Source organism: Drosophila teissieri, chromosome 3R (assembly GCF_016746235.2).
Source record: "Drosophila teissieri strain GT53w chromosome 3R, Prin_Dtei_1.1, whole genome shotgun sequence".
NCBI lineage: Eukaryota > Metazoa > Arthropoda > Insecta > Diptera > Drosophilidae > Drosophila > Drosophila teissieri.
Genome location: NC_053032.1, coordinates 7,705,954 through 7,722,095, shown reverse-complemented (window position 1 = coordinate 7,722,095; position 16,142 = coordinate 7,705,954). Strand labels below are relative to the sequence as shown.

Genomic DNA, 16,142 nt, shown 5'->3' with positions numbered 1-16,142 from the left:
TTGTTGGTGCTGCGAGTACGAATTAAATATGCTGCGCTAATTCCTCCATCAATTTGCAGCTCATTTCATATGCCAACCCATTTCGCAGGCCATCATCAGGGGCATGGAAGTGAGCATTGGGCATTGGACATTGGGGAATCGGCAATGGGCAATGGGCGGCGGACATGGACAGGAGCTATCGAAGCACGTGGGCGGCCGCACGAAATGCCGGCGGGCAATCGGCCGGATGAAAAGCGGATGGAGTGGGAAAACTAGTTTGCATTCAGCTTGTGCACGTAATTAGAAAATTTCCAGGTGGCGCGAGGCGGCGGTTGGTGGAATGAAAACAAAAACAGAAACGTGCTAATTGCAAATTAATTATGCACGATATTGAATTTGTACTAAACGCAAAGCCGGAAACGGAAATGGTACGCTAGAGAAAGTATCAGGAAAGTGAAAAGCCCGGGAAACGTGATTTGCATGATTTTTCTTCTTTGTTGGGAGGATCTTTCTCTCTCTATCTCTCTCTCTTTCTCGCTCGTCTCTAATGGCCGACACGATTAAGTGTCCACAACAGCGGCATCAGCATATAAACAGCTAAAGTGTTAATTGCCATAAATGCTTGTCATTGTAGCGGTAAACGTTGGTGTATACTGCGCCAGCGCTCACCCATACACACACCCGCACACCCATATGCAGAGAAAGAGAGACAGAGCGGAAACGGAAACGAAAACGAAAACGCTAACGGAAGCTGGAGATGGAGCTGGAGCTGGAGCAGCGGAAAGGCATTTAGGCAGCGCACATCTCTGAGCACTTGCACTCAAATGAATGAAATGAACTGCTAAATTATGCACGCGATTTAACCCTCATTTTGCCAGCCGCAACTTTGCGCTGCCACCCACTCACCCATCCAGCCACCCACTTTTCTCAAGTTGGCCGCTCATAGCGCAAGCGCTCTAGGCAAGTACATATATATTTTTTACTGCCACAAACCTTATTTTGTCGTAAAGTGTTTCAGTTGCTCTCCCGCTCAGGGAAACCCAATTGGAGGCCACGCCCCTCAACCTGCAGCCAATGAGTGAAATCAGTGGGCACTCAAATCTTTTCAACATGGCCGCCAAACGGAAGTCACTCGAAGAGCGAGAGAGCGCGAGAGCGCATTGTGTGGAAGTGTGGAAGTGTGCGTGGCTTTCTCCTTTTGGTTTGGTCGTTTTGCAGACTTTTTGCACCTTTTATTTTGTCATTTGTGTGTAATTTCGGAAAATGTTGGCGACATTATGACGCTCGACGCCAGTTGGGCCGGGGTCGCGCGCTTAAGTGTCCTCCAGGGTACTTACTTCGTTAGCAGAAGTTTCTTGCCCTCCCTCGTCCCTCGTCCTTCGTCCTTTGCGCGGCTCCTTGTTGCTGTTGGTTTTGTTGCTGTGGCTGTTGCTGTTGCTGTTGCTGTTGCCGTGCGGTGCCGCACTGTGCTTGTCGTTTTGCGGATGTGTCTCTTATTTTCATAACTGTAAATTGCTTTAGATATTAAGTCTGCTGTACTCGCTGTGGATTTCCAAACGGCACTGTATGTGTGCGTGTGACACCAAAAGGACGAAGGATGGGTCTCCCACACGGAAAAAAAGGGAGTTGCATTAGTATGCCCCAATGTTAGAGGAAAATGTAACTTGATGAATTAATAATAATAGCAATAATTATTCGAAATTAATCATTTTTTAAATTCGGATGTAAAAGTTTCAAAAAGGAACCTACAAAAAATAGTGACATACGATTTTAAAAATGTTTATTCGTTATATATTATTTTATAAATGCTCCATATTTGTTTTAATAAATCATTTTAATATTAATTTAAGTATACTTAAAAACAATGGTCAAACATTTTTTTTATAAGCTTATAATTTTAAGCCCTTCTATGTATTCTTAGCAGTCATGCCACATTTTTGATTAAACAAGTACCTTAGCCCACGTTCTTTCTGTGTTTTTAGAAGACTTCATCCGGGGACAGGAAAAGTCCTTTCCCTTGGAGCAGGTTCGTGTTTTCCAGCAGGATGGGAGGATATTAATTCTGTGTGCAGGACAATATGTCCGCATGAGGCACTTGGCCAGGCCATTTAAATAGTTTCAAAGCTGCAGTCATTACCAGCAACAATTACATGTTGTCGCTTCGAACTACTGGGACAATTACAGAAATAATTGAAGAATAAATTGCTACGACTCCAGCACGAGATAGAAATAAAAAGAATTGGTATAGATTTTAGACAGAATAATATACATATGTATATAGAAAAATAGTCTTGCTTGGTTATGAAGTTATTATATATACATACATTACTAGGAATATATAGTAAGAAAATGTACTGAACATACATAGTTTTGTTGAGACATTACAATATAATTTAGCGGACAGGAGATCGGACTAAAAACCGAAAAATTATTAAACTCATACATAATAATAATTTTGAATGGAGCAAGACATAGTATTTTATATTTCTATAAGTTGAATTGGGCTATAACAAATTATTTACAATAATAAAAAAGCGAAATAACTGAGCAGTGGAAATTCGGAAACATACAATCTCAGAGCGCAAAATAAAGATTTTAATATGCGCGAAATTGAGGCATAAATTAAAGTCACATAATTCTCATTAAAAGGCCGTAAATGAAACCGCGCCAGAACAAAGAAGGCGAATGGTCGAGCAGTAATAAAGATATATGCACCTTAAAGTGCGTATATGAAGGCAGCCCGATGCCCCGGAGGCTTGGGATCCCAAAGACATTTGGCAGCCAGATCAAAGAGCAACGACTTTTTGGCCATAATTTAATAGTTTCGAAATGCCGAAATGAAAGTCTTGGGCAAATCAAATTAAACCAGGCGAATCGGCCACTAAATCCACGCACACACATGCTAATTGCCAAGATTCCAATTTGAGGCGGGAGCGAGACGGGACGAGCTGAGAGAGAGATAGCTGCCACCCAGGGCGTTAAGTGGGCGGCGATTCCTTTCCATCAAAATGAAAGGGGAAAAGGGGTCAGCCTCTGGTTTTTTGGCCTGCGCGCGCAATTTAAGTTGAAATTTATGCGCAGTCCAACGGAAAGCACATTAAAAATGAAAAGCAAACGCTCGGCTCAATGTGTTAAACGGCACATGTGATTTAAAACTGTATTTATTATGACCTTAATGTTTTTATTATTTCGGATTTTCGACTCTTAGCTGCCCGGCTCCAGCCATTTGTCTTCGGTGAGGCGTGGAATTTTTTCGACGTGCAGGAATCTGTTAATTTCGATATTTGCCTTTGTGGCGGGCGATATATTAATGATTATGAATAAATTCAGGGGAAAAACAAAATCATAAACTACACAATACGGCCATCCGCACACAGCTGTTTGGCGTGTTTTGTGCGCTTGTGTGTGGCACAATACATGTGCATAAAATATTTAGCAACGCTCACACGAGCTTAGATTGCATAATGCATATTTTATGAATGTTTTCGTGCTTTCCCCGCTCTTTTCTTTCTGTGCCAAGTCAGGTCGCACAAAAAAGTGTTGAAAATAAAAAAGTACCCTGCATCGGCGAGAGGGGGGCAGATTTTAAAGCCACTGCGGCAACAAAAGGAGATGTAGCACAAACAGTCGGCATATGCCACCAAACTTCCCACCGCCACTGTTACTGCAAAATCGACACATCGCACACTATGAACGCTAAAACCCAATTCTTCTTTATAGCATTTTTATTTACACTCTTTTCTTTTCAGCTTCCGAAATCGAGTCAATATGCATGTGAAGCACATAGCTTGACATTAATTTTTAATTTAATATTACTTCGGTGATCTACAACTAATAATGATGCTCATCATAAAATTAGTAAGATCTATTCATCCATTTTTAAAAATTCAATTCCATTCTTTCTTTATATGGATATGTCCATATAAATCTGTAAGCTTACCATATTTTTTTGATAATTTAAACTAATAATTGCCCTGATGTCTTTTATAAATTAGTTAAGTTGAATAGCAGGAATTTTTTGCTGATACTGTAATTTCTCAAAATGTAAAGAGTTGAATCCACTGTACATTTCCCCATTGTTGCCGCTTGGCCAGTTCCAGTTCCTCGGATTTTCTGTTGGCCATGTTTGGCTTGCTGGCTACTGGCTGAGTGCACAAACACTCATGTGTGCGAGCTGATGTCAATCCATCATTTGCCTTAACACCATGATTTGTTTATTTGACGAGCTGTATTAAGAGAAATGAAACACAAATTCCATTCGTGCTCCTCTGCTGCTGATTGCCATAAATAAATAATTTTCAAATCAGACACTGGCCAAATCCCCGAAATGGATGCGAATGCGAGAGTACATGCTTGATTAGTCTTCCAATTGTGTGAATAGTTTTGATGCGATGTAATCAAGAAAGCAGGGAAAGGGAACTCTTTCTGTTCCAAAATTAAAGACCAAATAAATCGTATGCATAGCCCTGAGTGGAAAGTCTTGTCAGTCGCCACACCTGAGCTCCTTCCGATATACAATTTTATGGCTCCGTTTTTTAGGCCAATAAATTCGGGTGCACCACCAGCACTTCCTCTTTAATAAGCTCATAAAGTAACAGCCACTTAAAACTTGTTGTTGGCAGCAGCGACATCAATAAACGCAATAGACTCAAAAGAGCTGCCAAATAAGCCGTGAACGAGTTCCGCCTCCGTGAATGCCACATAAACGTCAGTGCCACATCATCATCTTCATCCCGGGCGGGTTGCTACAAGCCCTGCAAGCTGTCTGTTTATAGAAATTAAATGACTTCAGACAAAATATGAAGCATAAACTCAACTCAACACTTTGGTATTGAACAGCGACACAATGGACCCAGAGCCCCCTTTTCTCAGGACCCACAGCCCCCAATACACATAATATCCGGGCAACATTTGTGGCTGCTTCCTCTTTGCATTTCTGTCTGCTTTTTAACACTTTCGAGGGCTTTGTTGGCATACTTTTAGTGGGATTTTAAAAATTTAAATTGTCGTAATCGTAAATTAATTTCATAGCACATAAAAATGCGAGAACACACAGCAAATACAATGTCTTTTCGGGCTGTTTGTTTTTCGGTCGCCGTAAGGGCCAAATGATGCTATGTTTTATAACGCAATATATTCAAAATACATTTTCTTCTTTTATTGTATTTTGAGTGTGCTCAGTTGGCAGTGAGTGACATTTTTATAATGCATTGCTGGGAACGTGTACGCGATGAGGAGACCCATGGCAGCAAAATATTAGGCTAGCTAATTTTGCGGTGCAGCCAAATGATTAAACTGGTTATAATGCAGTATTTAGAGGATGCATTAAAGAGTCATAAAAGCATTATATTCACCAGTATCCCAATTAGATGTGTAAATTATTTTAGCCGCCGACATTCAGTTACACACGAGACGCCTGCAAGCAGTATTTTTGTCAGCGCCTTGTAAAAATTACCCGGCCAGACGGACAAAAAACGGCGAAAATGTGTTGCAAATGAATAAAGTTTTATAAATACACATCAAGTGCAATTAGAGGCATGACCAGAGGCAGGAAATGGCATTCGGTAATTGTTTCCTCAACCTGACAGGCCACCCGAAGGTGTGAAGATTCCGCTATTGAAGCCTCTATTTGAGATTTTTCATCCATTCGCGGCAAACCGCACAAATTGCGGCCCCACAAAGTATTTATGATGAATTAATGCAGTGAATGCAACTTGTAAATCTGTCACGCGTCCCAGTAAATCATCCTGCATAAGTAATGTGCAGTTTAGCCCGACGAACACACCCAGAATCCGAAAACGATACTCCCCTCGAACCACTTTGTCACTCGAGATACTCGAAATACCCGAGATACTCCGAGATACTCCGAGACACCCCGAGATACTCCTCTGACTGCAACAGATGCCGGAATATAATAAAGTCGGGGGAGTGTGAAATTGTGTGCTCGCGGCGACTGAAGGCGGTCCGCGGCTAATCTATGACAGAAAACATGTAATCGGAGCGAACTGCCGAAAATAACTCGGTCTCGGGGACCTTTGACTTCATTTGCAGCTCTTTACTTAGCCATGTTCCCCAAGGCCTGGCCCTGGCACTAAAGTTGTTCTGGGTGGCGATTCAGCGGCCAATTAAAATCCCAATCGGGGCTTCGCAGTAATAGATGGTGCGTCGAATTTAGTTACTCAAATTAATTATGGTGCACGGGAAATAAAAATTAGTTCGAAAACCACGGAAACAAAGACAAATCCTACTTTTAGGATGTCTTTGGACTGTGTGGTTTTTACTTATTACTTTTAAGCACCTTTATAGTGGCTGGCTTCCAACCTCGAAACTTTTCAGCGGAATCCCAGTCCCCCTTGTTGGATGTCAGTGATAGCTATTGAATTAGGATTTTTTCCAGTACATTTTACCATGTGCTCCATCCAATTCCCAACTCCGTCTGGGGGCGGCACTTTCTTTTTATGACTGCTCTGCTGCCGTCGAATAAGTGAAGCGCGAACTAATTGAAATTTGTTGCGCTGACATGTTCTACAAGATCTGCTTGCAGATGGGCGACGGAGAAGATGCTGCCCTTGTCGATCGTCTCCAGCTCATTAGCCTCTTCCCGTCGTAGTTATTGTCTAATTTTAATTAATTTATCACAAGCATAAAGTGGCGCAACTCCTGACATTTCCCCAGCGTTGCCCCGCAACAAATCACTCACACGCCTCGTTGGCCGGCTAGAAACTTGCGAGGGGACATAAATTTCCACCCGGGATTCTTGGCATAGCACTACAATCAAACTGAATTTACGACGGCTCCTCGTCTAGTCTTTTATTTTGACATGCTGAACAAACAGGCAAACTCGCAACAGCTCATTTGATTGGGTCGTTTGGATGCCACAGCAGGTACGAGCCATAACCAAACTGAATAATATGACATACAAAAGCCAGAAAATAAGCTGGCACGAGGGAAGAGCGCTATCAATACGTGAACTTCCACAGGTTTTTCCAGGTCTCGCGCTTGTAAACATTCTTGTACGTCTGCACGGACACCTGGAACTCAGGGCCAAACAAGGTGTTGGCCAAAACATTCTCCACAGCCAAATTTCGATTGGTCACCGCGTGAACAATGATCAGCGGATTGTGTACCTAAAATATAAATAAGGGCCACTTTACTATAATATTGGGACCGAGTTCCTCGACAAAATATACCCGTTGCCCAGCTAGTGAGAGTGTGAAGGAGAAATGTCTATTTGCTTTAAATATAGATAGAAATTAGCAAAGAAAAAAAATTAATTAACAAAAACAAGTCTAAACACTTTTAAATTTATGGCAGTGACAGCTTTTAGTATATTGTGGGCGTGGCAGAAATATTTTAGACCGCGTGACTATATATTGAGGCAAACTTTCACCATATCGGCGTTCCTAGAGGGTGGAAGCCTAATTTCAATCTTATAGTTCTTGTAGTTTCCGGGATCTACACGTTTTTACAGACAGACGTACAGATGGACAAGCGGAAGGACGGATGGTCGGACGGACATTTCTGGATCGACTCGGCTAGTAATCCTGAAAAAGAATATATATATGTTGCACATGTTACACAACAAACCTAGCATACCCATTCTATCTACAAGTTACGGCAATACGAACAAAATTAAAATAACTTACGGGTATGGTTTTGCCTTCGTTTTCGAATCGAAGATCGGGATCCTTGTGGGCGCAGAAAAAGTGAGTGTGCGAAGTGGGCACTCGGGCAGAAGGGCCACAGTTCTGTGTGATATGCAAAAGACGTCGCATTAATGACTAAAAGACTAAAGGGTGCGCCAACCTTATGGGATACTAAGCCGAGAGGAAGTGTAACCTCGCCGTTTTTCGTGGTGAAGAACGCCTTGTCCACGGGGAGCGAGAGGTTCAGCCTCTTGGGTCCGCTGAAAACATACATGGGCTCATCAGCGGGCTCCAGGGCTTGCAGGCGGAACTTTTCGCCATAAGCCAGATACTGACCGGAACGGTCATCCTCGTTCGGACTGACGATCTTGAAGCTGTTGCGCAATGCGGGATGTGGCGAAGGAGCCACCGTGAGATCGCACATCTCGTTGATGGTGTTGCAGTTGCGATGAAGTCCCTCCTGGGTAATTACCACCGACAGCACCAGGTTCTGATCTGCAACCTGCTGGCGGCAGACACTGATATTCACGGGCCGGATCTGCACCACCACTCCGAAGGCCAGAACATCCTGCGGAGGACCCAGCACTGTTCCCTGGTAGAAGCGGTCGTAGACGCCGCGGGTTCTGTCCAGCAACAGGTTACCGCTCTCCCGCCGCTTCTTCATTTCACTCACACGCATCTGAGCATAAGGACACCATTTATATTACTAGTCGAAGGATTCATACAAATGGCAAACCAGTTTTCGAGATGCTAGAATATAGCGATCACGAGGGGATTTCAAGAAATGTATTGGTCAAGTTTTTGATACTACAGAAAGATGGGCTCGGCAAGCCCATAGTCATTAGCTAGGAATATATCGATCCTCGTGCATCGTGTTTCCCCTCATCAAACCATAAACAAATATGCTCTTTTGTAAACTATTAAAACCACGAATGCTCACCTCCTCCGACAAAGCAGTTTCCAGCCAGTTTCCCACTTTCACCCCAGGACCATACATAGCTCTGTAGTTATTTCAGATATTGGGAGCTCTGGTCACTTCATATCCAGTTACCTAATCAGTCCACTATCGCAGGTGGTGTTTCCTTGTCGTGTCGTGTGCTGTGGTTTCCTAGTGACAGCCCGGCAACCACCTACTTCGATGTGTTCCCTCAAAAGATCAAAGATAGTTTTCTGCCCCGAGAGCCACACACAAAGCCTCACCCACCGACGACTAACCGAGCATAAAATTTGCATGCGGCGCTTTGGAGGCGGCTTCATCTTTGATCCTGTCAAAGAGGCGAAAATAAATTGCTCAATTATGAAATATTAACTGCACACAGAGCCGGCGAGAAGCGAGTCCCGGGCGCAAGTTAATTACTCATTTGTTGATTGTCGACTGTGGTTAATGAAGTATCCAACTAATTACATGTCGGGACGGGCCGAGAGTGCGCATGTCATCAGGCGTTCTCTGAGGAATTCCCGCTTATATTGAAAAATGCCGCTGCGGAAACTGAAAATGCCGCGGGTATCTTTGGACCGCTTTTCCACCAGCTGCTGAGGAGCCGGCGACTTGGAGCCCACAATTTATTACCTTTCCCCTTGACATCTTGACACAATGTCGCCATCCCTCTCGGCACCGGCATCTCCAAACCAGTGGCTCGCGTTTCTAGTAGTTTCCGCCGGGCTCTGAAATTACCCGCATTCATCTTTTGACAGTGGAAACTCATCGCACTGGCGTCTAATTAGATTATTTGTCAGTTCCCCTGCTGAATGGCTAGTTCAGCCAGCTCATCCCCAAAACATTGAGATTCCTTCTCGATTGGCCCGACACCCCAGAGATGTGAAACTAAAGGAAAGTACTTGCTAATTAGACAGTCAATCACTTGGATCTGCTGAAGGTTAGTGGGAAACTTTTAAGAACTTTTTGGGGTCAACTACACATGGCATTTGATCAATGTCAATTGTCCTACCTGGACAACAGCTATTATATTCAATAACGTCTTCTAAATAAGAGTTCGAGTTTAAAAATGTAGCAAAACTCTAAGTCTCGGATATTTTTAATTTAAGGAAATTATATAAAAAAGAGAAAACACTGTCGTCGTGTTTTATATGCTTTCATTTTTTTTATTAATTTTGTAAATTTTTATCGATCTGCATAACAACATTTTTCCACGCCCACTCTAACGCCCACAAACCGGCAAAAACGGTCAGTGTTAAAATTTCTCTTCGCACTTTCAATAGCTGAGTAACGGGTATCAGATAGTCGGGGAACTCGACTATAGCGTTATCTCTTGTTTTATTTTACTATTTCTTTATTTAATATATATACCTAAATTTTGAAGTATCGTACCACTCCCTTCACCTGAGTAAGGAGTATCTGATAGTCTCTTAAATTTACATATTTTGCTTTAAATAACAGTTAATGATCCTGAAAATGCAAGCATTGTTTGTTTTCAAATAAGTGATCCAGTGGTTGTTACTTGTAGTATTGAATTTTATTTGTATATCCTTTTATTATAAGTTGTTTTTTTTTGCTTAAACAAACAGGAAACAATTAACTTAGCATTACTTTTACAATTAGCTTTAATTAGAAATAATAAAAATATTGAAGCTTTTAATTTTTATCCTTTTCTGTTGTGTTTACAATGTTTATGTGTATTTAGTTGACAATAATTTGTTTAAATGGTACAGTTTATTTAAATAGATGTTCGCGTGTATATACATTAAAACAGCAAGAAGCAGCGGCGACTCAAAGCCAAACTTTCCTGAATATATATCGCTATATAAGTAGTTGATATTTGGCGTTGTCGCGAAAGCGTTCATGATTCCACTTTATGTTACAACAATTTAGTTAATTCGACTACTAAATATACATGTTACGTGACGCCGCACAGCGCTTTCTGCTTTTCTGCTGCTTTGTTGTTTTATTTTAATTTACTCGTTAAATGTATAATTCCATTAATTGTTTTTACGTTTTCCCACCTTTTATTTCCATCGATTTAAGTTTACAATTTTCGTTAGAATTTCTCTTTTTTCTTTTCACATTTTTTATGTACATAAAAACAAAAGGAACTATATCTTTCAGTCTTTTTAGTGTGTATGTGTGTAATATATGTAAATGTGTGTATGGGTGTCTGTGTGCATGTGTGTTTGTGTAGAATATCTATTGTTTCGTTATGCATATAGCGTATTACATTGTTAAATTAATATAATTGTTTTGTTTTTTTTTTCGTTTCGTTTTGTTTTGTTTGTTTTTTTTTGTAGATTTTACTTCAGTTTTCAGTGTAAATATCGCTTGCTTCCCAGTTTTGTTTATATAATTAGCACTAGTTGTTTTTGTATTTAATTCATATACTAAAATTAGTTCAAGGTTTCCTACCTATCTCTCGATTCATTGTCTCCTCCTTACAATGACTACAATCTAAGTAATTTGTATAATTCATTTAAATATTTAGTTTCCTTGTTTTCGCTTTGCATCTATAAAATAAAAACAAAACACATAACACATGCGTGTTTTTGTTTGTTTTTGTTTGTTTTTGTTGTTGCTTTTCTTTGCTTTGCTTTAATTTAGTCATTAAATATATGTGTTTGTATAGTTAAATATATAATAATATAAAGAGCGAAGGCAAATATCGAATACTTTTGTTGTAGTTGTTTTTCGTTTAAAAATTCCATTTGTTGCAGTTGTTGTCGATAATGTAAATGTTGTTGCTGTTGCTAAAGTGGGTTATTGCTTACTTTGGATTTTCAAAAGAATGTTGTGTGCTTTGTAGTTGGGTTGGGTTGGTTTGGATTGGATTGGATTGAACTTTGGGATCCGTTTCTCTGCTAGAAATCGGAGAACTGTCAGGATAGTACACTCAGCAAACATATCACGTTCAGTTCTTAATTATGTGTATATATAAATGGTAAATAATTTGTCTATTGTTTCGACTATGAGCTATTGTTGAATAATTAAATTATAGAAAAACAAAATCCGTCCGGTTTCTTGTTCATATTTGAGTTGAAGGGGCATATGGCAGAATATTTAGGTCTAGTGAAAAATGTTGTTTATGAGTCTATGGATTTTGTCTGTTTCGTTAAGTGTTGCTTTCATCTATAGTTAGTACATAAAATGCTCTTTTTTTTGTATATAACGAGTGTTGTATAAAAACGACAGCAGATTGTATACAATATTCATGATGCATTAGTTAGTTAAGCTCTCAGTTTGAAATTACGTTATGGGTTCCTTTTCTCTTAAACTCCTTTTCCGAAGCTTGGCTTCCAAAAAATTGATTTAGAAAAAAATATTTAACAAAAGTTTTTCCGCATGCACTTCCTACTGTGCCCTGCTCTCACTTGAAAGTGATGAACCAAGTTTGAAAGTGGTACTCCTAGAGCAGAGCAAACTTTCGGAAGTTAATCAATAAATACTATAATTACGCAATAAAAAATATAAGATATTGTAAGTGAAGTATGAACAATCAAGCAATGCTTACCAATTGCTTAACATAAATGTAGGTGTAAATATAAATAAAAATCAGGGGTAAAACGCACTATACCTGCAAGGCGACATGCATGTAAAATTAGCTGAGTAACATTTAAACCTAGTTCCGTGTAGTTTAGGTGTATCGATAATTATAACTATTGCTAGCTAACTCAGTGAAGACAGTTGCTGTTTTGTTTTTGTATTGCTTGTTTGCTGTTTTAGAGTTCATCTATTTCTGTTTTTGCTGGGGCTTTCACTTACTCTCGCGTTGCTCTAAGCGATTTGGTAGGTACTAAAAATTATCATAATTAATATACGTAGTAGGTATGAGTTATAAGTTATAATTGGTAGAATTTGTATGTCTATTTAAACGGTACTTAGGTTGGTTGGTTGTTGGCTTTTGTACTTTTGTTATTTGCATGTAGGACTTGTTTTGCTTTTATTTGTTTTCTTGTTTTCTCGTTTTTTTCTGTTTTTGCTTTCACTATCATTCTCTGCTCTCGTTTTATATTGCGTTTACGGCTCTAGTGCATTAATTTTAACAAACAAAAAATGTAGAGTAAATACTAAACGAATACGTAAACATAAATAGGCTTAATCAAAACTATTGGTATTATACATGCGCGGTTAGGGTGGTTCGATGACTTGAACAAAGAATCGTGGAGGCGGTTAGCAATCTTTTTGGCTCGTTCTTAGCAAATGAAGCCATCGTTTCCTTTTGCACTCTATATAGTCGTTGGCATAGTCGTCGACAAAAGTGAGACCAATTGAGAATTCCAAACAAGCTCTATGAATATAAAATTTACAATTTTGGTTCGACACCAAGAAGAGTCATCGTCCTCGAGTCACGGAAAAGTGGGATCTTTAACGAAGACTGACACAAAGTTTTTAATTTTCTAATAATGAAAAATGTTAACTAATGAATCAACTTCTTGTTTGAAGCTTCATCGCTAAAAAGTTACAATAGATTGCTAGCCAGTCATATTTAAATACAAATATCTTTGGACCTACATCTCCTCCACCGTAGTTAGCATGCATAGAGAAGAGTCAAATTCAAAGAAGCTTGGCTTGCGGCCATGGCTTGCTACTCTATCTATGTCCATGCTGCTTCTCATATATTTACATGTGTTTCTACTGAAATACGGGACTTAACGATTACGCCTCCCTTCCGATGAATCCATTTGGAGGTGGGGGCCTTGGCGTACTCGCCGGCCGCAGCCAGTTCTCTTTTAGCAAGTTGGATCGGTTTCCGGCTCCTGTGGCTCCGACTCCGGAGTTGGGATTCGTAGGAGATTTTCTCGTTTGGCTGACGCTTCGACTGCGAGGCGGCTGTGTCTTGCTGGGCAACGCTCTTTGCCTGGGCCGACTCAATGGCATCCGCTCCATCTTGATGTGCTCCACATGCTCGTCGTCCACGTCGTCATCCTCGTCCTCGTCGTCCTTCTCCTGCTCGTTGTCCTCGTCGGAGCTACTTTGGCTTTGGCGTGCATTCAACGGTGCCTGCATGGGCTGGTAATTCGGATTATGGCTAACAGTCACACCCGCCATCTGCACAGGAGCCTCATTCCTGTGTATATAGAACGGATATGCCAGACTGACTAGACTCCCTGCTGGGTGCATCATCTCGTAGTTCGGATTGGGGCTGCTAGTGGTAAGAATGGTCGCCTGTTCGCTGGCTATTGATTCGTCTAATAGTCGATAGTTAGGATTGTCGCTAATTGCCATACCGCTACCTCCACCAGGCGTAGCTGTTGGGGTGTAGAAGCGGGGTGTGCCAGTATAACTGCCAGCCGAACCACTGCCTCCACTTTCGATAGTTCCAAGATTACCCATGGCCACCGGGTGACTTGTCAAGTTGGTGTTACTGCTGGTACTCGGAGCATTGGAGGCATTGCTCTTGTGGCTGGTATTGCTGCCCGTTCGCTTGTGGTTAAATAGGTGGCGGTTAATAAAATTGGCCTTATTGCGAACCGTATCCGCCACTGTTTTCTTCAGACTTTGACGTCCAGTGTGAGAACTGGCATTAGAGCTAGCTGCTGATGCCGTTGAGGGTTGCAGTGAAGATCCACCTATGACATCATCTGGCATCGAGCTGCTCATGATGGCAGGCTGCCGACCCCTTCTTGGTAGCAAATGTTGTTCTCCGCTAAGTTTTCCACCGCCTCCAGTACTGCCACTTCTGCTCGTTGGCAGCTCCGCGCATTTCGGACTAGGATCGTAGATCTCATATCCCCTGTCGCCATCCAAAGCGTCTGTATCAGGGAGAACGTATGCCGCCGAAATATCACCTTGCGCTGCTGGAATATTGTGGAATGCAGTTGGCATTGCAGTTTGCCCATCAGGAGTACTGCTCGCAATGAATCCCGACGGCAGACTAAATGGCAAGTGAGTACCCTGATCATCAACCATGGCGATGGGGCTCTCGGGCGGTTGGTCTAAGGACGAGTTCGGCTGATAATCACCCATTCGCAACGGTGTGGTGGCATCCTCCTGCTGTTCCCGGTCCTGCAGATCCTGGTCCAAGGGGACTGCCGCAAATGCATCTAACTGATTGCGCTCCTTGCGCTCCTTTTCCCGATGCTGCAGACCCGCCTCTGAATGATAAAAGGATACATCCTTAAATTTCGAATTGGGACATTGTGGTTCGAGATACGCTATGATATCTAGAAAACTTGGTCTGGCCGAAGACCTATGATGCCAGCACCTTTGCATTAGTTTATGCAGAAAATCTGGGCAATTTTCCGGCCTCTCCATAACTCCGCCATCGATGACGTAACGCAGGACTTGCTCGTTGGAAAGACCTTGGTATGGCTGAGCCGCTAAGGTGGCCATTTCCCAGAGAACCACTCCAAAGCTGAATACATCACTGGCACTAGAGTAAACACCATCTCGCAAGCTCTCTGGTGGCATCCAGCGAACTGGCAGCAGCCCCTTGGTTCCCTTCCGATAGTAATCCGTTTCATAGATATCGCGAGTCATGCCAAAGTCACCGATCTTCACCGTCAAATCATCAGCTACCATACAATTGCGAGCTGCAAGATCACGATGGACGAACTTCTTGGCGGCCAAATATGCCATGCCATCCGCAATCTCAATGGCCATCTGGTAGATCCTTCCATAAGTGGGAGGCTGCACATTGCCAGTCACTCCGATGCGATTAAGATATGCTATCATGGCCTCATCCCGCTCCTCCGGACGATGGGCACGCAAATACGACTTAAGGTCACCCTTCTTCATAAGCTCCATGACCACCAGAGCCGGCTGGCCCCTGGAGCATACTCCGAGCAGTCTAACAACATGATACGTATCGAACTCCTTCATAACACTCGCCTCGCTTAGGAAATTAGTTCGCTCGCGATCAGTAGCATTTTCGTTGACCGTCTTGATGGCGCACTCGCGATCCAAGCCACTGGGTGGAAAGGATTTCAGGATTCCCTCATAGACCATGCCAAAGGATCCCTGGCCTAGGGGAGACAACTGGATGATGTTCTCTCTCAGTACTTCCCAATCGTCTGGGATGTACTGCATGCTCGCATAGAACGGATTCACTTCTGTGTTCATATGGAGGTCATTAGAGGGAACCTTCCTCTTATGCAGGTAACAGACATATCCGAACAGGGATACAATCAGCACCGAAAGGCCGATTCCCAGTAGCCAGAAGAAGACCTTAGCGTAGCTCGGCGGAGGCTGTTTGATAAACAATAAAAACAACAATTTTTTAAAATTATAAGCGTTAGAAGATAAAAATTATTCAACATACCTCCACTTTTATATGTTCCTCTTTCGTGAAATCGCCGTATCCCGCTATCGAGTTGGCTCGCACCTTAAAACTGTACGGGCCCTCGTTGAGCTTTATTAAATAGCCGGCGGTCTGGTTGAAGTCAGCAGCCGGGATGCACTTCCCTTCTTCCAGTTGGTCAGGCTTGAGCAGCTTGTAGACCACTTCGTAGGTGACAATTTCGCCGTTGGGATCTACTGGTGGCGTCCAGCGAACCCGTACAGGGGATTCGGTATTGTTGGCGTGTTCTAAATCGACCTTTAGATTCATGACCAGGTCGGCAAATTCTATA

At 42.1% G+C, this 16,142-nt stretch overlaps 2 protein-coding genes across 2 annotated transcripts in view; both read right to left on the bottom strand.

The window, feature by feature from the left end:
• Positions 1–6,759: 6,759 nt before the first annotated feature.
• On the bottom strand, positions 6,760–8,764 carry LOC122621337 (cilia- and flagella-associated protein 161). The gene is made up of 4 exons (XM_043799171.1): positions 8,566–8,764; positions 7,786–8,304; positions 7,626–7,727; positions 6,760–7,106 (listed from the first exon to the last, which is right to left on the bottom strand). Exons 1-4 carry the CDS (start codon positions 8,620–8,622, stop codon positions 6,939–6,941), a joined length of 846 nt encoding a protein of 281 aa, XP_043655106.1. The 5' UTR covers positions 8,623–8,764; the 3' UTR covers positions 6,760–6,938.
• A 1,459-nt stretch (positions 8,765–10,223) lies between these two features.
• Positions 10,224–16,142, bottom strand: part of LOC122622206 (insulin-like receptor) — a 49,493-nt gene continuing 43,574 nt past the window's right edge. Inside the window, exons 12-13 of the mRNA XM_043800468.1 lie at positions 15,833–16,137; positions 10,224–15,759 (exon numbers count right to left, since the gene is read on the bottom strand). Of these exons, the coding sequence (XP_043656403.1) occupies positions 13,228–15,759; positions 15,833–16,137 (2,837 nt within the window). The 3' untranslated portion in view covers positions 10,224–13,227. The remainder of the gene's footprint in view (positions 15,760–15,832; positions 16,138–16,142) is intronic.